The 22,288-nt window shown below is 44.5% G+C and overlaps 1 protein-coding gene across 1 annotated transcript in view; it reads right to left on the bottom strand.

The window, feature by feature from the left end:
* Nucleotides 1-22,288, bottom strand: part of Slc17a8 (solute carrier family 17 member 8) — a 45,255-nt gene that overhangs the window by 5,288 nt on the left and 17,679 nt on the right. The window contains exons 3-10 of the mRNA XM_028880314.2: nt 22,104-22,222; nt 20,438-20,552; nt 18,920-19,007; nt 12,202-12,288; nt 11,738-11,877; nt 10,781-10,930; nt 9,552-9,684; nt 3,338-3,448 (exon numbers count right to left, since the gene is read on the bottom strand). Coding sequence (XP_028736147.1) covers nt 3,338-3,448; nt 9,552-9,684; nt 10,781-10,930; nt 11,738-11,877; nt 12,202-12,288; nt 18,920-19,007; nt 20,438-20,552; nt 22,104-22,222 — 943 coding nt within the window. The remainder of the gene's footprint in view (nt 1-3,337; nt 3,449-9,551; nt 9,685-10,780; nt 10,931-11,737; nt 11,878-12,201; nt 12,289-18,919; nt 19,008-20,437; nt 20,553-22,103; nt 22,223-22,288) is intronic.

Genomic DNA, 22,288 nt, shown 5'->3' with positions numbered 1-22,288 from the left:
CTGGCCTATAGGAATCTCACCTGCAGCTACCCCTCCCCCCCCCCCCCCGCACTCCTCTACAAACCTCTTTCTCACATTCCTGTCTGTTTCGTTCTGTGACCTGCTGAGTTTAAACAGGCTGTCTGTCTGAACACAGGTTTGGAGCTGTCTACTGAAGCCTGCTGGGCTCAGCGGTGAATGTACAACAGAAAACAACGCTTCCCACCCTCCCAGAGTCTATCAGGACAGCTAAGAGTTGAGGGGCAAAGGGTAGGGCCCCACCAGCCCTTCACCCATTCACGACTGATGGGTGGTTTGGTTTTTAATTCTCTGTTCTGTGGGGGGGAAAAAAAAAAAAAACACCTGAAAACAGATTTAAAAGAAAATTGTCATCTAATCTGGGTAATTTTTCTCTACTTATATTCAAGGAGAAATTTTTTAAAATGTGTTCTGTAATAAATACATCTTCTTGTTCAGCTCAAAGTACCAGACAACTGGAACACAGAACAGCTGCAATATTGGTTAATCTTGCTGTGGTTGGAATGTAATTAATACTTTATTAGAAAAGAAACTAGAGATAAGAGCCAGTTAGTGTGATTGTTGAGCATTCTGTTCGGATACAAAGCCAGCCGGCACATTTGCATCCAGCTAAAGAGAATTTGAGGAAAGCCGTTTAGGCTTCTATCTACACAGTGCTGGTGTTTGGATGAGAAAAAATCACTGAGAAACTGAGACATTGATAGATTTTTGTAGCACATGAAAATATTACAGGCAGTCTGGAAGGGAGGTAACTGAGGAAGACTGGAAATAGGAGACGTGGCCTTCCCTAGGGAAGAGCATATCAGTTGGTTATCTAATACCAAACAGTCAGCCATGAAAACATACATACAGGTAGCATTAGATGGACTGAACAGTTATACTATATAGGAATATATATATATATGAACACAGTAAGAGTTAGTTTAAAAATTAGGCCATGAATTTTAAAGAGAGTGGGGAGTTGTATGTGGAAGGATTTAGAGCAATGGTTCTCAACCTGTGGGTCTCGAACCCTTTGGCAATATTTACATTACAATTAATAACAGTAGCAAAATTACAGTTATGAAGTGGCAATGGAAATTTTATGGTTAGAGGTCACCACACCACAAAGAACTGTATTAAAGGGTCACAGCATTAAGAAGGCTGAGAACCACTGCTCTAGAGAAAGGGAAGGGGAAAGGGGAAATGTTGCGATTAGATTATAATCTCAAAAAAAGAAAAAAACTTTTAAAGGGGTAAAAAAGTGTCCAACATGGGATAAATGCTTGAAGGCAGCTGCTGTGGTTGGAAGAATGGATTTGTGACTTGCTTTATTTTAACCTCTGCTTGAGAATTAACTGGCAAAAATTGCTTCTGAAGAAAAGAAGCAATACAAACTTGGAGGCTTTCGTATCTCTGAGGAGAGGATATGAACCTCTCTTATATGGTAGACTCATCAAGGAAAGCTTTTCCTCCCCATCCTGCTAGGAACACATCTGGATTGCTGTCTTCTTGCTATTCAGCGTGTGGACTGCCACCGGGAATGATGGTGCACGCTTGTAATTCTGGTACTGGGAGGCAGAGGAAGGAGGAGCCAGAGTTCAAGGTTAGCGTGAGCTGCATAGGAAGTCCAACATCCGGCTGAGCTACCCAGAAAAACTGGGGGTGTCACTCGGTGACAGAGGACTTGCCTAGAATGTACAAAGCCCTGTGGTCCTCCATAAAAACCGAAAGGAAAAAAAAAAGTGTGGATGTGAATCGGAATCGCTCTGCAGAGCTTGTTGGGAAGGCAGACTCTCAGGGGCCCCACACTGGACCTTTATTATTCAGAAACTGTATTCTGTTAGGCCCTGGGTACCTTCTCTGTATGTGAACGTTTGGGAAGTACTGAGCTCACACTATGCAGAGTAATTGAACAATGATAACAGTAAGTACCTAAAACTTCGCTCCTCGTCCAACATTGTGATAAGACCTTTGAGTAACTTGTTTTCCCTAGAACATAAATTCTATGAGGGCAAAACATTGGAATTGTTCATTGCAATGTCCCCAGTGCTGATGAGAACCGTGACGTGGTCATTAGTGTGAGAGAAGGAAAGAAAGACCTCGGGTGCCCTCCCAACAACCTACCACTGTGTCGCCAGCCTCCAGTCTCCAGATCAGAATCTTAAAATTTCAGCAAGTTATTTATACACAAAGAGAAGTCAAGAAATATCTCAGACCCAGTTCTGTGTACTTCCAAACCCAAATTCTTGGCTTCCAGCTCTTTCTTTTTTCCCTAATATACCTACTAATAAGCTCTGTTTATTTTGATAGATACTTCAATTCTCTGTCTTCGGGTAGTTTGGGAAACAGATTCAATATTTTCCTGTGCTGGTGTATTTCCATTCTGTTTGATAGTTAAGGTAGCCAGGTATAAAGAAGGACTTGGGGACAGGCAGGTCTGTGTCTGCCACTAACTGTGTGACAATGGGAAGAACCATTATTATTATTATTATTATTATTATTATTATTATTATTCAGTAAAATAATGAAAAATTCAGTTAAATGCCGCTATCATCATTTGCTTGAAAATGTTGTGGGGCAGATGCAATTATAGAAACAGATAACCAGATTTTACATTCTCATTGGCCTCAGCATAGGGATTTTCTGGAGTCTGTAAGGATGGTACTTTGCACACTATCTTCTCCATACAGTAAACTGTCTGCTCCTGTCAAATGAAAATACTAATAACATCAAAACCCCCTAGGGTAGTTGTGAGAACGGCTGGTAGAGGGTTTTGAGCATTCTCAGCATCGAACCCATGCTTGATCACACTAAGCCCACAAGATCATTATTTTTATTATTATTCCTACTTGTTCTGAAGGATTTCCACCCCACCTCAGATCTGCACATTCTTGTTTGGAAAATTAAAGCAATGAAGAAGACAGAAGCTCATTGAAAACTATAGAAATTGCCCTAAATGCTCCCAATGCTTGTGACCACATGTCAAATGGCCTGGCCATTTGAACTAAAATTACCAATCCTTTAATGGGAAGTGAGTCTGTCAGGTAGAGTGGACTGGGGCTAGCCTGGGATACATGCCTGGCTCTGCTTATACCCCAGGGAAATCAGCTGCACTTACAATTTTCCCCTGATAGAGTTAGTAGGGACAATCCCCGCTAGAATGGGCTCCGACCACATCCTTGGTGGATCTTATGCCTTCCCACTTGATGAAACTGTGGCCCTGTTCCTTAGGAATCCCTCGGCTGCTAAATAAAGGTGCTACAATTTCCTTGTCTTCCTTCCTCCTAAGACTTAGTGAATCAACACACTCAATTCAGAAACCCAGGGCATGTTTTACCTGAAATAGCAAAGCCACTAAATCCTACAGCGAGCACCAGGAAGGAGATAGCCACTCCTTTGGTGTGGGAAAAGCCAACCACCAGAAGTAGGGTCGCCTCCATGCCGAAGCCTGCAACAGAAACAGAAGAACCATCGTGTGTCTGTCAGTCTGCCGAGCTGTTGACTGAGCGCGTGAACCTAACCCAAATTTCGTGAACCTGAGTCTTTAAGTGCATACATTCCAGCTCAGTATCTACGATATTCCCCAGTGTTCATGATTGTGTGACCATGCCATTGCCTAGGTGTTCTGTGAACTTTCTACCTTATCCTGGTGAACCCTGAACAACAAATGGTCCCAGTAGGTTCAATGATGGTCCCAGGATGAGAGATGTGAGTAGTTAATCTTTGGGCGGTTGCTCATGCTGGTCTGAATGCTGTATATACAGCCAGTGACCCCTTTTGTCTATGTAAGTTATGGTTTTCTCCATAAAAATAACATGACAACATTCCTTTAATATTTTCTTCTAAAAACTATAATAATCATCTGAAATAAAAGGTCCTTAGTCAGGTATGGTGGCTCAGGCCTGAAGACTGAGGCCAAGTTAGAATGATCACAGATTAAGGATAGCCTGGGCTATATCATGAATTTAAAGTCAGTTTATCAAATAGTGAGACCCTGTTTCAATTAAAAAAAAAATGGGATGAAGCAGATTTCAGTATTTAGAAGGCAGAGGCAGATAGAGCTCTGTGAGTTCAAGACCAGCCTTGTCTACAGAGTGAATGCCAGGCCAGCCCAGGCTACATGGTAAGACCCTATCTTGGAAGGAAGGAAGGAAGGAAGGAAGGAAGGAAGGAAGGAAGGAAGGAAGGAAGGAAGGAAGGAGGGGGAGGGAAGGAGGAAAGGAAGAGCAGAGGAGAGAAAAGGGAGGGAAGAGAAGAGAAGAGGAGGGGAAGAGAAGAGAAGAGGAGAAAGCAGGCTGCTGATAGCCCAAGGGTAGAACGCTCACCTGCCATGCACAGGACTCTGGGCTCCATCTCTAGTAGGGAAGGGGAGGAGTAAGTAAATAAATAAACAAAGGGCTGCCTTGGTGCTAGTGAAGCCCAAGTCAAAACGTCCATTTCGCTAGTTCACCGAGGCTTCAGGCCTCGGAAGAAGTGTGAGACACTTGCACAGAGAGTAGAGTAGGGGGACATACTTCCTGTTCTTTTCATCAGAATCAGTGATTCCAGCGTAAGAAAAAAGAGATGAGATAATTATAAAGACATGTATTCCCTTCAGAGAGAGGGGAGGGAGAGAGAGAGAGAGAGAGAGAGAGAGAGAGAGAGAGAGAGGGAGGGAGGGAGGGAGGGAGGGAGGGAAGGGAGGGAGGGGGAGGGAGGGAAGGGAGGGAGGGAGGGAGGGAGAGAGGGAGAGAGGGAGAGAGCCTGCTCATCTAATGGCAGACAGAGATGACATTAATACCCCGTGCAGTACACAAAGGGTGGGAGTGATTGGAGTGGAGGCTTCAGTCTGGAAAACTTCCAGGGCAATGTGGCAAACCGAGTGTCTGCTCCTCTTGCTGTCACGCCTAAGACCCCAAGGCAAACCACCCCTCCCACGTCTTCCTCCCCTTCTCTGATTAGTCTCCAGCCTAGCCCTGTTTAGGGCCTCGTCGACGATGGAGTCAGAAAGCCTGACTTCAGACTCTGCCTCCAAACCGTGACTCGTGGACCCTTGGACTAGTTATGGAATCTCTTCAACTCCTCGTATTAAAAAAGCAGAGCTGACCACACAGCCTAAAGGAACGCTGGAAAAGGACAGGAAGTTGGGGGCGCAAGACGCTGAAGTAGCACTTGGGTGCACACGTGGTTGCCAGACAGCCAAGCAGAAGCATCAGAACCAGCCGGGCAGCGGTGGTGGTGGCGCACGCCTTTAATCCCAGCACTCAGGAGGCAGAGCCAGGCGGATCTCTGTGAGTTCGAGGCCAGCCTGGGCTACCAAGTGAGTTCCAGGAAAGGCGCAAAGCTACACAGAGAAACCGTGTCTCGAAAAACCAAAGAGAGAGAGAAGGAGAGAGAGAGAGAGAGAGAGAGAGAGAGAGAGAGAGAGAGAGAGAGAGAGAGAGAGAGAGAGAGAGAGAAGAACCAGAAGCGTCAGAACCACCGTAGGTGCTCTTTAATCCTCAGTTTTCACATACAATTATGTGTACTCAGCCTCCGAAGTTACTATCAAATCTTCCTCTGCTTTCTCCATCTCCGCCTTTGTCTTAATTGCAGGCTCTATCACCTGTCACCCGATTGGTGGCCTTCCCTCTTTGACGTCTTCCTAAACCACGTGCTCAGTGGGACTCTGTGTTTGCCAGGGCTCCACATCACCAGGACAGTCTGGTAACAGCCCTTCTTGCTCCTCTAGTTCCCTGTCCGCCAGCCTCACCTCTGATCCCCAGCCTCACCTCTCTGCTCCCCAGCCTCACCTCTGCTCCCCAGCCTATCCTGAAGCGGCCTTCCGCGCAGGCGCAACACAGCCCTCCAGCTGCTTCCCAGCCCACAGCATCCTCAGCTCAACCAGTCAAGCCGTCTTCCTCCTCTTTCTCCTCTTCCTTTGCTCTTATTTTCTAGAACGTATCATTAATACCTTATACATTTTTAATTTGCATTTTACCTCTCCTACAAAATTATACATTTTTACGCATGCTAGACAGTCTAGGTGGACACTCACCACTGTGTTACAGCCCTAATCCTTGGCTTTTTGCGACAAGGTCTTGCTGTGTAGCCTAGGCTGACCTGATGCTCTTCTGCCTCCAACTCCTGAGTGCTAGGATTTATAGGTGTGTTTCACAACAACCAGCTTACAAAACTGTACACTTTTTGGCATGTGTGTGTATGACTTGCGCATGGTATGCATACACGTCTATGTGTGTTCACATGTCTGTGAGTACACACATGTGCACAGGCTTGTGGAGTCCAGAGGCTGACACAGGTATATTCCTAGATCACTCTCCACTTCCTGAGGCAGGCTGTCTCACTGGACACAGCGCCCACAGTTCAGTTACTCTAGCTTGCCAGCTTGCCTCAGGGATCCTCTGCCAAGCAGACATGCCTGCCCAGCTATCTTCTGTGTGAGTGACAGGGACCTGAATGCTGCTCCTCACACTTCTGTGGTAAGAACTTTAGCCACTAAGCCACCTCCCCATCCTAGAACTACACTCTTAACACAGAACCAAGCTAGCAAGTAATAGGCACTGAACAAATCACAATTAATTGGTGCCAAGGAAAGATAAGGGGATAAAAATACAGAATCGTATACTGGGCCTGTGGGGAAAAACCATCAATGGTCTTATCCAACAGTGGACCCTACACGATACAATAAGGCCTGCCACATAACATGTACCCATTGGTGCAAAGTGGCATGGGTGTTATGGAGGTAACAAACCACTCCCTGACTGGATATGAGGCCTCTCCATAGGAGGAAAGTTATGTCTGATTCTGTAAATCTGGTCAAAGCACTTCACTTAGGAGGTCATAGGCCTTGGGGAAGGGCCTATTGCTGCTGCTTTGCTAAATGGACATTTTATGGGACTGCATTCTTTCATGCTTATACCCATAGACTAGTGCTGATTTTTGTCAGAAAGGCTTTTTTTTTTTTTTCAGCAGATCACTCCCCACCCACTCCAACACAAGGCTCAAAGAACATCACAGAAAAAAGGGGCACCAAAAAAAAAAAAAAAAAAGACTTGTGACTATTGCATTCATAAAGCAGGAACAGCTGAAGCTACTTGCAAAGTATCTACTCAAGGTCAAGCCAGTCAACATTCCAATGTAGATGGGGGAGGGGAACTCCTAGCTGAAAAGCTATTGGCAATTAATGACTTCTGGGAGAGGGGGAGTTGTTTTTCTTCAAGAGTATGGCTGCTGGTAAGTTATGCATGGTCCAGTGAATAACTCACACCCATATGCATGTAAGCAACCATAATTACACTCTGTGGAAAATTTAAAAAAGACATAAAAGAAGGAAAGGGACATGTTAGTAAGAAGGAGAATTTCTGAGAAGTAAGACATGAATAAAAGAGAGAATTAGGATGAACTTGATCAAATTATACATATGTATGAAATTGTCCAAAAGTAATTTTAAAACAAAATTATTTATATAGAGAGAGGGGAGAATGAAATAAGCAGATTATGAAGCAAGAAAATACACTCAGGACCTAGATTTAAAAGTTACCAACGTGGATTATTGGCAATTTGGAAGGCGTATTTTAAGACATGGGAGGCATTTTCAGAAAGAAAATTGAGATTCTGAAGAAAAACCAAACAGAAATGCTGGAAATGAATTAGTTGGCCAAATGAAACACAATGAGAAACATCATCAACAAACATGACCAAGCATAAGAAAAAAAATGTCAGAGACAGAGGACAGGGTCAAGACATCAGACACATGTAAGGAAACAAAACTAAATAAGCATAATCAAAATCCTCAAGAATTCTAAGACACATTCAAGAGACTGAACCTAAGGACCCACAAGGTAAAGGGAGTAGTTGAGATAAAGTTAAAAAAAAAAAGAATGAAAAATGTATTTGATAAATTTATAGCAGAATGGTTCCCAAATCTAGAGGAAAAGTAAGCATCCAAACACAAGAAGTATCTAGACCCTCAAACAGATATGGCCAGAAAAAAACCTATCCACATCATGTCAGAGGCAGATGTTAAAACTACAAAGCAAAGAAATGATATTAAAAACCATAAAGGAAATGTCAACTTGCCTACAAATGGAAGCATATCAGAACATTAGATTTCTTGCCATCAAACCTAAAACTCAGGAGAGCATCAGATGATGTTCCAAGCCCTGAAAGTAACTTCCAACCAAGCTTACTATATCTAGCAAAGCTCTTTTTAGTTGATGGAAAAATCTGAAGATACCAAGGTAAACACAAACATAGCAACAGGACAATCATGTCAACATTTCAGAAAACACTGAAAGGAATACTATACTCAGAAGAAGAAGAAAATATCATTTATTCATCTGTAGATTGGCCTACTCATGCTTCATGATCCAATCACTTCTCAATGGTGCTGCAAGCTGAGGACCAGATCTTCAACACATCATCCTTTGGGGTCATTCATATCTAAACTCTTGATGACTGGTAGAGACTAGTGGGGTAAAAAGAGAATGTGAGCAGGACTGACAGTGAAGAGGATGTTAGAGAACAACATCACAGACACCAGATATGTTCACATCTGTCCAGGACGACGGTGAACTGGTATGGAATGAGACAGAGGAGTGAGATACCTGCTATTTTCACAGCTTCCACTTGCTGATGTAAAAAATGACCATAAGGCTAACAACTCAAGACAACACATATTATCATACATTTGTGTCAGTCAGGAGTCCTAAGTGGGCCATTCTGAGATAAAAGCAAGCTGTCAGCAAAGCTGTGTTCATTGTGAAGACTTGAGGGGTGAATCTGTTCCTGCCTCTGCTGGCTTATGGAGTCTGCTCATGATGCTCAGCCTGTAGCTGCATCCCTCTGGCTCAATTCTACTGCCATGACCCTTGACCCACTGCTTCCTCTATTAAGAAAACTTCTACCTAGGTTAGTGCATAGCACTGAAAGTGTTCGAGAGTGCACACTCAAAAAGCAAACTAGAGGAGCTCAGAAAAAAATGGAGAGGTTGAAAAGTGAATCGTTATAAACATTGTAGAGGCTCGTGACTAGTTTCGTTGACTTTTTATGTGATATCCTCTGTATTTTACCCAAACATATATGTACACATAAGTTGAAGAAGAGGAGGAGGAAGAGGAGGAAGTAAACTATGTAGGCAAATAATAAGTGGAAGGATGTGTGGAAAAGATAAATAGCAAGCAGATACATAACCAGAAGTTATATTACTTTGGCTTCAGAATAGAAGGAAGAAGTGTTTCTTGGGTTTTAAGTGTGTCCTGATCCATCAGCCACTAACTAAGCCACTGTCCTAACCCCAGATTGTACTGGCTACATGGCCACATGGCAACATTTCAGGGATATGGCAGACAACACTCAACTATCTACAAGGAGATGGACTCAGATGTCTTCAAGATCCATTACAACGTCTAGGCTCAGCCTGACTGAGCCTGATGGAGTCCAATCTCAGAAGCTAAGCGGGCTTGAGTTGAGTTAGTACTTAGATGGGAGACAACGGGCTGCCTCTAAAGCTGGCTCTGCAATTCTGTTTGCTCTAAGTCTCCAGAAACCACTTGAGCCCCTCGGCACAGTACCTCCACAATTCATGATCTTCCTGACAGCAGTTGTGGTCAAAATCTTCCTGCTTCTTAAATAATCCGCCAGTTGTCCCCCGATAGGCACCACAATGGTCATCACCATGTGTGGGACAGCTGACAAGAGACCCACCTAGAAGGAAAGGAAATGAAGACCCAACTTAAATTCTTCTGAGAGATCTTCACAAGTCCCTGCTCACCCCCACTACACGGCCCCACAGCCATTACCAACTTTAACCATCTAATGTGGGATCTCAGGAGGACTGAACTTCAGAATCAGTAAGAACGAATGGGGTGATGATTCTGTGTACGGACCAACTGTCTTCCCACCCAACTGGAAGCTCCGTAGAGCCAGAGACAAGTCTTACTCATCACAAGGCCCCCCTATCTAGAACAAGGCCTAGTGGAGGAAAAACATACTTGGTATCGACCATCACACGACTCTGCTGGATCTTCCAGTCTCTGCTTGATAGCACCTGAGCTAGTTAGGCATCTACCTATGCCTGGCTACAGCTCTTTCTCTTGACGAAAGGAAGCTCTATTGTTCCATGATGATGATATTGTTTCACTATCAAAACCTCCCTGAAACACAGGCGACCTAATGACTATGGCTGGAGACATTGAAGGAGCTTCTTTCTAAACTATCCCAAGCAACCGTTACTGCTACGTTTACCATTATGAAAAAAGGGACTGGTCTGAAACATTAGCCTCAATGTTCCTTCTGCTACCCAATTAGCAGCTTACTTATTGCATTTATTTATTTGGGGGAAAGAGGTCCGGTCATAGCACACATTACTGAGGTCAGAGGACAACTTCCAGGAATTGATTCATTCTTTCTACCACCTGAGTCCTTGGGGACCAAACACAAGTAATTAGACTTGACCATAAGCACCTTTACCTGCTGAGCCATCTCGCTAGCCCAGGAGTAGTTCAGGAAGAGAAAAACCCACGCCATTAAATACTTTTACCTTTGAACTAATATTCAGTGTTTGCATTAGCTTCAGAAGCACCCTTAGTTTAGAGGCATCGTCATTAAACACAGATTAATACATCTTTGATCCCTACTAAAAAGAAATTAAATAGTCAGACTATTGTCTGACCTCTGGGATGCTACGTGTCGCAGAACTTTGTGAATGATAGCCATTTTAATTATTTTATCATGTAAAGTTATTCTCGATCGGATCGAGACAGTTCAAGTTCAAGAGCATTGGAAGCATCTATATGTTTACCTTACTGATTGCAAACCCAAAGACCTCTTCAAAGTAAGCAGGCTGACTTATTAAGAGCAAATAGAAGGTCCAGCTTCTGCAGAAGTTGGCCACAATGATCGCGTAGACAGGCAAGGATGTGAAGAACCTCTTCCATGGTGTGTTGAATTTCTAGGGAGTGAAAAAAAGACCATGAGCTTGTGAGTGAAGACGGTGACATCTTAGTTCTGTAAGAAGGTGTACAGAGAGAGCACTGAGGTCCTTGTGTTCACAGATAAACACAGGGAAAACCAAGAATGTTAGGAACACCAGCTTGTTTCTTCAACAGAAAGGATGTGCATACCTGTTTTCCACCCAGAAGGCTGGGAGTGGATGTGATTAATAACCTGGTGATCGGTGCTATCTATAGGGACAGGCATCACCCAAATCTCCCAGACTACTATGCTTATCACAGACCCTCCCTCCCTAGACCTTTATCTTGAGCATTGCTTCTCAGTCAATAGAACCCATCCTTATGGAAGAGGTCACAGGTCCTTTATATCCCGGTGACCTCTACACTATCTGTATGACTGAGACCACACCAGATCCGAGTCCCTTAAGCCATAGAACCCATCTTCATGATAGAGGTCACATGTACTTTGCAAAAGAGTTCCCGTCTAGTCATACCTTAAGCTTTATTGTACACGTTGTATTAAGATAATTGTTACCAGGAAACTTTTTTCCAAAATTGTACTGTACTTAAATAGGTCTAAAACAAACTGCCCAGTGTCAGACTCTAGAAGTTGGAAGTAGCAATGGCTGGTTCAGAGAGCTGAACTGGATTTCCTTCTTGCCTTTTGTGGATCATTCCTCTGTCGGCTAGTGTTTGCAGGGACCTCCCCGCCCCGCCCTGCCCCGCCCCGCCCCAGAAGGTAGCACAATCATGGAGAGAAGCACATGTCGGGGAGAGCGCGGACTTCACCTTCCATCCTTACTTACACTCGGACTGGCCAAGTGGGCGCCTTCGCCTATACTTGTCTCTATGTACGTCTTTTCCGCGTTGGATATCGTCGGGTGAGCTGCTGGGCACTCATAAGCCTGCAGCAGCCAAAATATGTACCAAATAATCCCGAACATACCTGCAGATAAAAAACAAAAGGCTCAGTGGCGCGGCCTCATTGGCTCCCATCCCTATAGTGGTTCATTGTTCTGATAATGTGTGTTCACTCAGAAGCATCTTGGTGGTTTTTATCTTGTTTGATTGGGACTCAAAGGAAGGCACCATTCTGCTTGTTTTAAATGCCAAGTTTAATGTAACTATTAAATTGATCACAAGCAAGCTTCCCAATTGTATAATGAACTTCTCTTTGTATTTCCATTTTCACAGAGCAAACCCTTAACCGTATACCCTAATATAGTAAAATATATCTATCTGTGTCACCCCAGGAAACCAAATCACTCACCGTAAATGTAAAAGACAGAGGCCCAGCCAATGTACTGCACCAATACTCCCGCAAGGGGCATGGCCACCACTGCCCCAGCGTAGGAACCTGGAAGCAGAGAAGATTGAGGGACACTGACCAGTCATCACACAAGCCTGGTTAGCCCAGGCAGAGCGTGTGTGGTGAAGGCCGCGTCAGACGGCTCCATGACAACAGTCAGGGGCTCCCAGGGAACGTTACAGCTGTTGTTAGTGTACAGGAGACTAAGGCCCCATCTCTGCGACGGAGCTATACCCCAGCCCCCAAGCGGGCCTTAAAACAGAGTGTCCAGGAGAGGAAAGTCTTCAGGATGCTCTTTGTAACTTCACTGAGAGACACATCCAAGGATTAGACGAAGTTTGCTTGGCCACCACGGTTGAGAATGCCATGAGCAAACAATCCAGAGATGAGAAAAGGATAAGAAAATTAATAAATTTAAAAATGTATAAATTAACAAAATTAAATAAAAAATTAATACAGCCAGGCACAGTGTTGGGTGTTAAAGACAGAAAGAACAAGAATATGGAGCCTGCTTTCAGAGCTCCCAGGACCCCACCTAGATGTTTTCATAGCCTTTTCAAAAATAAAAGAACACACACACACACACACACACACACACACACACACACACACACACACACAGGAAGATTCTAGGCTGCCAGGACAACTTTTCTCTCCATCCACTTCCTAAATGGGTACATTTTAAAGGTCATTTCTGTTGAATAAAAATTACAGAAGACTTGTGTTTTAGATGATGTGGATTCTTACACTGGCCCCAACAGACCAGACTAAAAATCGAAATGGAGTCACTAGCTCCAGGGCTTTACATCACCAAGGCAAAGCCAAACTATTTATCAGATTTTTGTTTTAAGAAACCAGGAAAAGTGACAGACTAGTTTCCACGGGTGTGACAACAGACTTCTGAGTATCTCTGCCTTGATCCTCACATTAAAAGGGTCACCTGATGCTAACTGGTTACTTCTCTGTTGTCCCCGGTCTGCCCTGCGGTCATGCACGGAAAATCACTGAAATGGTCAATCTGCTTCTTGTTCTTAGTTCCTGCCCCATGTCATCCCTTCTGTGCCCATGAACCAACCTCTCCTGCTTGTCCCCTTTGCAACAATCATTCTGTCTCATGGGCTGAACTGCTGATGATTCTAGAAAAGAGAAGAAAGCCAACTGAGATCTTTAAACGTAGGCTTCAGTGGTTTTTGTCCTTTGACATTTCTTGTTTTGTGAATTCTGAACTTTGTATGCTTGTGTGAGGAGGTCTGTCTTGCTGTGAGGACTAGAAGCGGTCATCTGGTCTCCCTGGACATTGCTAGGGAAACCAGAACCCTGCAAACTCTCAGTAAAAGAGTTCCTCTCTGAAATCTTCCCACCCCCATTCCAGGCCATGAACAAGACGCTTTTCCTTAAGAAAAGTGAGTAGCACGAAAGGAAAGTTCACTTCCCAAATCCAACACCAAGCAAGATCTTTAGGAAGTGGGTCATGCTCCAGGGAAATGGGAAAATATCACACCTGCCTAAGCTGGGCCTGATCTAAGACAGGGCAGCCTGGGACCTGGAATGTGACTTCCAGATCTGAGGAAGTAGAAAGACTCCTTCAAAGATAAGATAGGAATGATGTCTCCGCCTCTTGGGGGTGTTATCTACACTGTGGTGTCAGGATGCTCTGTAAATGGAAATGGTCTCATTGACACCAACTGCCACTGCTTTTATTATGTACAGAATAACAAAGCACATGTTTTGAGACAGGCTATTAGGTAGCCTAGGTTGGCCTTGAACTCATTATGTATGGCTTTGAACTATTGATCTTCCTGCCTCCACCTACCACGTACTGGGTTTATGGGCTGTGTCACCACATCTGTCCCCAGGTGGTACTGGGATCATAACCCAGGTCTTCCTGCAAACTAGAAAGTTTTCTCTCAAGTGAGCTACAACCCCAGCCCTAAGGCACATTGATTTTAAACCTCAGAATTCTTCACAGCAATAAAGCAAACATTCCAGAGCATACAATAGCAAAGAAATCTCTCTGCTTCCTTTCTTTCTCTCTCTCTCTGTCTTTCTCTGTTTGTTTCTTTCACTCTGTGTGCACGGTGTGTGTGCATGTATGCGTGGTGTGTGTGTGTGTGTGTGTGTGTGTGTGTGTGTGTGTGTGTGTATGTGTGTATGCAGAGTGGTCTTCTGCCCCAGGGAGTATTAGGGTGAAGTTTGCATGATCCAAAGTTGTCCTTGGCACAGAAAGAGTCAGAAATAATGAGCAGCTACCGTGCATGCTGTATGCTAAGTAGTGGGCCAAGCATCCTGAACCTGTAATTTTTATTCAGCTTCTTCCAAACTGATGAGGGAGACACAAATATTATCCCCCATTTTATAGGGCTGAGGAAATGTGAGTTGTCTTTGATGACAGGGGTGTAAAAACCCAGAGAAGGCCTTACTCTGTGGTTTTTATTTTCCTTTTTTTTTTCTTTCTTTCCTTTTTTTTTTTTTTTTCTTTTTTTGAGACAGGGTTTCCCTGTGTAGCCCTGGTTGTCCTGGAACTCACCTGTAGATCAGGCTGACCTCAGACTCATAGAGATCCACCTGCCTCTGCCTCCCCTGGGGTGGGATTAAAGGCCTGCGCCACCACCATCCTGCCTCTGTGGTTTTCCAATCCTGCCTCCTTCACCATCAAATGCCAACAATCCTCCACTGTAAGAAGCATTCTTTCAGCCGGGCGGTGGTGGCGCACGCCTTTAATCCCAGCACTTGGGAGGCAGAGGCAGGCGGATCTCTGTGTGTTCGAGGCCAGCCTGGTCTACAGAGTGAGCTCCAGGACAGGCACCAAAACTACACAGAGAAACCCTGTCTCAAAAAAAAAACAAAAAAAGAAAAGAAGCATTCTTTCATTGGAAAGACTATAACTGACCCAGACTGCCTTCCCTGTCTATCAGACTCTCCGTCCTCTTCAGTCACAGCTCCACTGTCATCTACCCCTCACTTACAGCCCCTTGGGCTTGTTCCCAGTGGGCTCTCCAGCCCTGGGGCTACCCTAGAGAGCAGAGTGGACATCAGCACCCACCTACTCCCGTGAGGGCAGATGAAGCCCTCAGGGAGTGGTGTGCCATGGAGAAGAGCGGAGACGTGCAGGAGGGGGAGGGAATCCTGAGTTCGGTTCTCACTAGCCACATTAATTTCACCTCTCTCCCCCAGTTTCCTCAACGCTAAAACAATGGGCTGTGACCTCACGTTTTCTAGTCTCTTCCAACTCCAGTATCTTTTAAGACTAAGAATGGATTGACCTCAGACCTAAGTTTATTTTTTAATGACATTTCCCCTCAACTGTTCTCTGAAAGAAAGCCACGCCCCAGCTGGGAAACATAATTAGGCCTGCGACCTTGACCAGGTAGCCTTTCCTTGAGTCGAACCATTTTTGAATCAGCCCTTTGAAGGCTATAAAGCCGCTCCGAGAATGGGGAGCGGCTACTAGTCACACTCATTTTGCTGGCAAATCAAAATGAAAGGTCTTGCCAATCAATTGTCATGGAAAATGAGGCCAAGGGTCACACCACCCACAGCGTGTGGGCAGTCTTCCATCTTCCGGGGTTGGTTGCAACTTTTGTAGGGTGGGGATACACGCTGGCCATCAAGAGGATAGACAAGTAGACCTCTCAGCCAAGCACTCTTTCAAACTAGACACAAAACAGGGGCACGGACGCTCTCTCCCACCAAACTCCCGGGGGATAGTTTATGGCAACAAAGATGATTGAAAGGAGATAAGGAGACAATAAAAAAGAGAATTAATGGGACTAGAGATGGAGCAGAGGTTAAGTGTATTGGCTACTCTTCCAGAGAACCCTGGTTCAATTTCTAATACCTGCATGGCAGCTCACAGCCATCTCTAAGTCCAGTCTCAGGTAATCCATTGCCACCGTCTGGCCTCCATAGGTGCCAGGCATGCACACGGCATATAAACATATGCACAGACAAAACATCCATATACATATCATAAATCATTTTCAAAAGAAAAATAAGGACACTCATATTAATAGAGAGGAAGGTTGGCTTCTCCCCTTGGTAAAGAAGTTCAAATCAGCTTATCCTAGGAAAGACATGATAGCTTGAAAGAACTGAGTAGACAGGACGGGTTAAGGCCCCTGCCACCAAGCCTAAGGACCTGAGTTCAACCCCACATAGTAGAAGAGAACATCTACATATGCCCTGGCATGTGTATATACACATATGCGCGCGCACGCGCGCGCACACACACACACACACACACACACACACAAATAAAAATAAATAACAGATAAATAAATAATTTGAAAAACAAATCAGATTGCTGGGTGTGGTGGTGCAGACCTTGTAATCACATCCCTAGGAAGGCAGAGGCAGGAGGGTTATGAGTTGGAGGCTGGAAGGCTGGCCTGGGCTACACAGCCCAACCCTGTCTCAAAAAACCCTCCGCAGATCACATTCCCACAGACAATTTGACCAGCTGCTTATGTACCAAACCATCCTCATAACTGAAAAAGCCAGCTGAACTACGCAAGGAAATGCTAAGGAGGCTTAAAGAGAAACAAAATGAACAGCTTTAAGAAGTCTTTAATTATGAATAAAAAAATCGGATATGTGGGGTCATGCTGATAAAATAACGGCTCACAGAGGCGGTGAAGTGGGAATTCAGACATTTCACAAACCAGCTCCACAAAGAAAAGGGCTTTAGTCCCCTTGGTGAAAAACCTAAAATCCAATAGGTTACCCAGACTGTAGCAGTAATTGGCATTCAGTGACCCAATCTTCACTCGATGGTTGAAAATGAACCCCAGGTCAGCGGGAGGGTGGGATGTTTTGTATCCTTTTAGAATAAGAACCAGGGAGCAGGGCTTGGTGATGCACCATGGGATCCCAGCTCTCTGCAGACGGACGCAGAAGGATCAAGAATTCAAGGTCCGAAGGGACTGTGAAATTCTGCCTCAAAAAATGGAGCAGGACTGGAGAGATGACGCAGAGGGCAAAGTACTTGCTGCACAAGCGTGAGGATCGGAATTCAACCCCACCCCACGCCCAAACCTTTGTAGAACTGGCATGGTGGTGAGCGCCTGTAATCTCAGGGTTCCGGCACCAAGATGGAAGGCAGAGGCTGGAAGCCTGAAGTCCTGCTAGCCTGGCATGCGCAGTAACAAAACAAGAGACCATCCAAGGTGGAAGGTGAGGACTGATACCAGGTTTCGGGGGCGGGACGGGGGGGAAGGGAAGACTTAGAGACTTATGCACATGTACCATAGCATATGCTCATGCGCACTCATGCACGCATGCGTACACACACACACCACCACCACCACCTCAACCACCGCCGCCGCCGCCACCACCTACACACATACACGCATACAAAAAATAAAAACCAGTAGTTAAGAGTCAAAAAAACCAAGGGCTAGAGAGCTAGATCGCTCAGCGGTTAAAAGGACTCTCTTCCCTTGCAGAGGACCCAGGTTCATTCGGTTCCCACAGCACACGCATGGCTGCTAACAGTCTTCAGTAACTCCAGTTCCAGGGGATCCGGTGCCCCTCTTTGGCCCCCTCAGGCCCTGGGAACGCATGTGGTACACGGACATGTGCAGGCAAAACATGTATACAATAATATATTTTAACTCCTTTTCAAAAGGGTCAGAAATTAATTAGAAGTAAAAGTAAACAAAAAATGTTTACAAAACACTTCCTAAGAACACTTAAATAAAATGTATTCTAAACATAATAATTATAACGGTAGCTTTTTTCATAGTAAATGATTCTTTTTAAGGCTGAAACTGGTTTTGGAAAAACTTACTTATTTTCATAACTGCCCTATAATGCAACAATAATGGTCTGTCTGTAGAAAAAAAAAAAGTCATACATACCTAAATTCTAATTCTAACTGCCTGATCATATTGTAACTTCTGTGGACTAAGGTACTTTTGCCTTCCTGGGCCCCTTCCTCTATAAAAATAAATGCATTTTATAACTGTGCTGGTGGCTCTCGTTTCTCTCGCTGGTCAGTACTGAGATAAACCCGACAGGACACTGACTTCTCTCAGCCATGCTTAGAAGAGAACCTTGGTGATACAAAGTTCGGAGACCCAAGAGTTGAAGTCATGTCAATACTTAGGGACCTCTGGTCTGCTTTCAGGTAAGATGAATGGACTCCACTTCATCTTTTATCTGGAATACAATGCCCACAACTAAGTCTCTTGGTGACAATGTGTACATGACAGTTATGGGTAGTAAGGAAAGTTCCATATTGTGAACCAAGCGGTCTCAGCTCAGCTCCATGACTGAGGATCTTTGCAACCTCGAATAAGACATGGTATTTTTGCTTCATTATGAACGTGGGTTCAGAACTTGGTAATCCCATCTCTTCCACTTTAAAATATTTTATTATATTCTTATCTATTTATTTTTTGGGCATAGGAGCGGCATACATAAGCCATGGCACAGGGTGGAGGTCAGAGGACCAACCTATGGACATTGGTTCTCTCCTTCTACCGCATGGGTCCCAGGGAGGGAACATTCCAGGACCTGGGACAGCTCAGTGAGCTTTAGACCCAGCACCAGCAGTATCCACCTTAGGCATTCTGTCGTGTGGGGAAAATAGGTTCTTTTGAAGATTCTGTGCAGACTTCTCAGTTACATGCAGCCAAAAAGCCCCTCCTAAACCAACTTACGATTCTAACACGCTTACCACAAAAGGAAGTTGTGGCCAATCGGCTTCTCTCCAGGGGAGGCGCCCACTTACTCCACATCCCGTGGCAGGCTGGGTAGGTCACACCCTGGCAGAAAGATTAAACATGGGATGATTGAGTTTTATTCCAATTCCTTTCTGTGTTTAAGATGCAAATGCTGCTGCTTCACACAAGGTACAATATAAAAATGCAATGTGTGTACATTGCCAAGTAAGTGTTTATGCTGAAATCTAATCTCCAGCGTGGTTGTGTTTGAATATGGGCATTGGGAATAACACGGGCACAAGGTGGAGGCCTCGTGAGTAGCATTAGTGCCCTTACAGGAGAGACCCTGGCAGCACTTTTACCCTCCCTGTGATGTGAGAACACAGAGATGACTATCAGTCTGTGACCCAGGCATCAGGCCCTCATCAGTCACTGAATGTGCTGGCAACACAGAGCTGGGACTTCCCATGCTCCAGAACCATGAGAAATAAATGCCTATTATCTGTGGTGCTGCGTTACTGACCCCCAGACAGATTTTAATTTGTTAAATTCTTTTTAAATTTAACTAAATTTGACTCATAACACCAATCCGGACATTCAAAAATATAGTTCAAATATTAGTGTGGTGGAAAGTCAGAGAGATGTCATACCTGTATTTCATATTATTAAAGAATATGAGTGTAGGAAGTGACTTCCACAGTTGGCCAGCTCGTCTCCTCATTTCTGGGCACAGAATCTGAGGTTCAGATGCCTTAAGACCAGGTTTTAGCCTTGGTCTTCGCAATTATGAATGTAATATTCTTTTTTTATAAGATTTATTTATTTATTATGTATACAGTGTTCTGTTTGCATGTATTCCTACAGGCCAGAAGAGGGCACCAGATCTCATTACAGATGGTTGTGAGCCACCATGTGGGTGCTGGGAATTGAACTCAGGACCTCTGGAAGAACAGCCAGTGTTCTTAACCTCTGAGCCATCTCTCCAGCCCTGAATGTCATATTCTTTCTGCCACATCAGTAGTTATCAAGGTACAGCATATATCCTTCCAACAGGACTAAAGTGGTATTGGAGACTCAACAAACTCTAAATGTTTCTGCCTTTTCTTCTTATAGAGGATAACCGGGAACTGAGCACGAGGCTTTGCACATGCTAGACAAGTGTTCTATCACTAATACACCTTTAGCTACTTTTAAGATTTATTTTGCAACAGGGCCTCCCTAAGTTCCCCGGGAAAGCTTGAAACTTGAGATCCTCCTGCCCCAGCCCCTTCAGCAACTGAGATTACAGGCCTGCACCACAGAGCCCGACTACATTCTTAATTATCACTGGTCGACATATATCCTATATGTAATGTTTTATGTCAAAATGTAACCAGCACACCCAACCTGTGGTTTCAAAGATGCAAAAAGGGAGTCCTAGAGAGAACCTGAAAAACTGAGAAAAAGGGGGTTTTCTTCAAGAACTGAAAAATTCTAAAATACCATGCTTTCTCTGGCAAGGCTGAAAACAGTAAAGAAAATGGGTCTCCTACCTCCACCAGGCCCTGCAAAATCCTCACACCCATGACACAGCCGTAATGTACCCTGGCTGCAGAAGGGATGAATATGTTCAGAGTTGATGTCAGGAAGATGGCGGCTCCAAAGACCCTGGGGACCAAAGCGCTGTATTATTGGACAGGATGACGGTGGATGCAGCACTTCCGTCAAACATCAGAAAACAGCTTAGAGGTGCATGAACGATCATGAAGGAAATTAAGAGAAATTAATTCTGAGAAATAGACAGTATACTACAATCTGCTATGTCCCCAGCTGGTCCCTGGGCCGCTTTGATTCTCAACTTCCAGTCCATGGACCATTTGTGGCACAGGGATGCCCGACTTGCATGAGGTCCTAGAAGGCCACAGGATGACTGTGCCAAGGTAAATTTCATGTAGACCTACATCCAACCCGGTTACATCCAAGTGACCCTTCCTATTTGTGACTTCTGTGTGTTTGGGGCTTTGCCTCCTGCTTCCCACTGTGCTCTCCATGGACCAGAAGAGGATACTCACAATCCAGGAAACAGCTGGAGACCTGTGACTGAGCTGAACTTGTCTCACTCCGTATTTCCTGACAGCTACTTACTCTCTCCACCTTAACACACACACACACACACACACACACACACACACACACACACACCACATATGTGATAAATATACATATATATCAATCATATTACAGCCCAGGATATAGTTACATTCATACATTCGTGTAAATGAGACCAGTTTTGGAAACCAATACTTAACTCTCATAGACAACATATTTAAATGCTTTATTGTCTTCCTATTCTTTAGTTATATTCTCTTCTGTTCTTCTCTTTTTCAAATAAAACTCCCATTGGAAAGCACTATCCTGATTTCACAACCATGTAAATTGTGATTTCAGAGACTGAAAAGAAACTGCCTTGCAAAATTTGATATACTTCATGAAGATGACTTATGCAATGTCTCATGACAAATATACTGGAAAGACCTGGATATTTGGTCCACTCTTTTTCTGGACCATGATTCTGTCTATGGCATCTCCCCGCGATGGACACACTCTTCTCATCGAAACCATGTAGGGATAGAGACCTCACTTCCTTTATAGACAGTTCACTCTGTTCTGGAGGGACTGCACCCCATACCACTGCTGTAGCATTTAGAACGTCATGAGCATCTTGTGGTGTAAAGGCAAGTCCTCAGTGCTCACAGGACAGCACCCCTGCTGTGCTGGTGACGTTAACATAAACACACAGACTGATGGACGGACGGACGGATGGACGGACAGACCGCCACTGCTCCAAAACACAACTTAATCTACTGTTTCATTTCTCAGATGAGGAAACTCCCCCAGAAAAGAGTAGGAAGTGGTTCAGTAGAGGTAATTCACTGAGCCAGTGAGGGATCAAGAACGCTTCCCCTGACTCACAAATAATTATTCTTCTTACACATAATCACTTAGTGAGCTAGAAGGTAAATTACATTGGGGGGTGGGGGCAAGCCAACAAAAAAACTAATGCCATTTGGGATCAGTGTCTCTGAACTGTATCTGCCTTCATGGCTCCTGCTCCCCACCCTGCACCCCTACTCTGAGAACAAGCACATAGACTTACTTAATAGAGGCACAAGGCCCCGTTATAGCCTAGGCAGTACTCATCATGCCCGCTATTCTTACCGGTTAGCAGCAAACTTGTTTGAAATGAAGCCACCGGGAATCTGTGTCACGATATAACCCCAGAAGAAAGATCCGTGGATAAGGCCCACCGTCTCTGGATCCCAGTTAAACTGCGCCGTCTGAAAACAAGAAGCAGACGCCGCTGTGTTTGCAAGGGACAACTGATACCATTCGTCACCATGTGA

This window comes from Peromyscus leucopus, chromosome 18 (genome assembly GCF_004664715.2).
Source record: "Peromyscus leucopus breed LL Stock chromosome 18, UCI_PerLeu_2.1, whole genome shotgun sequence".
In the NCBI taxonomy this organism is placed as follows: domain Eukaryota; kingdom Metazoa; phylum Chordata; class Mammalia; order Rodentia; family Cricetidae; genus Peromyscus; species Peromyscus leucopus.
This window is presented reverse-complemented; position numbering and strand designations above follow the sequence as displayed.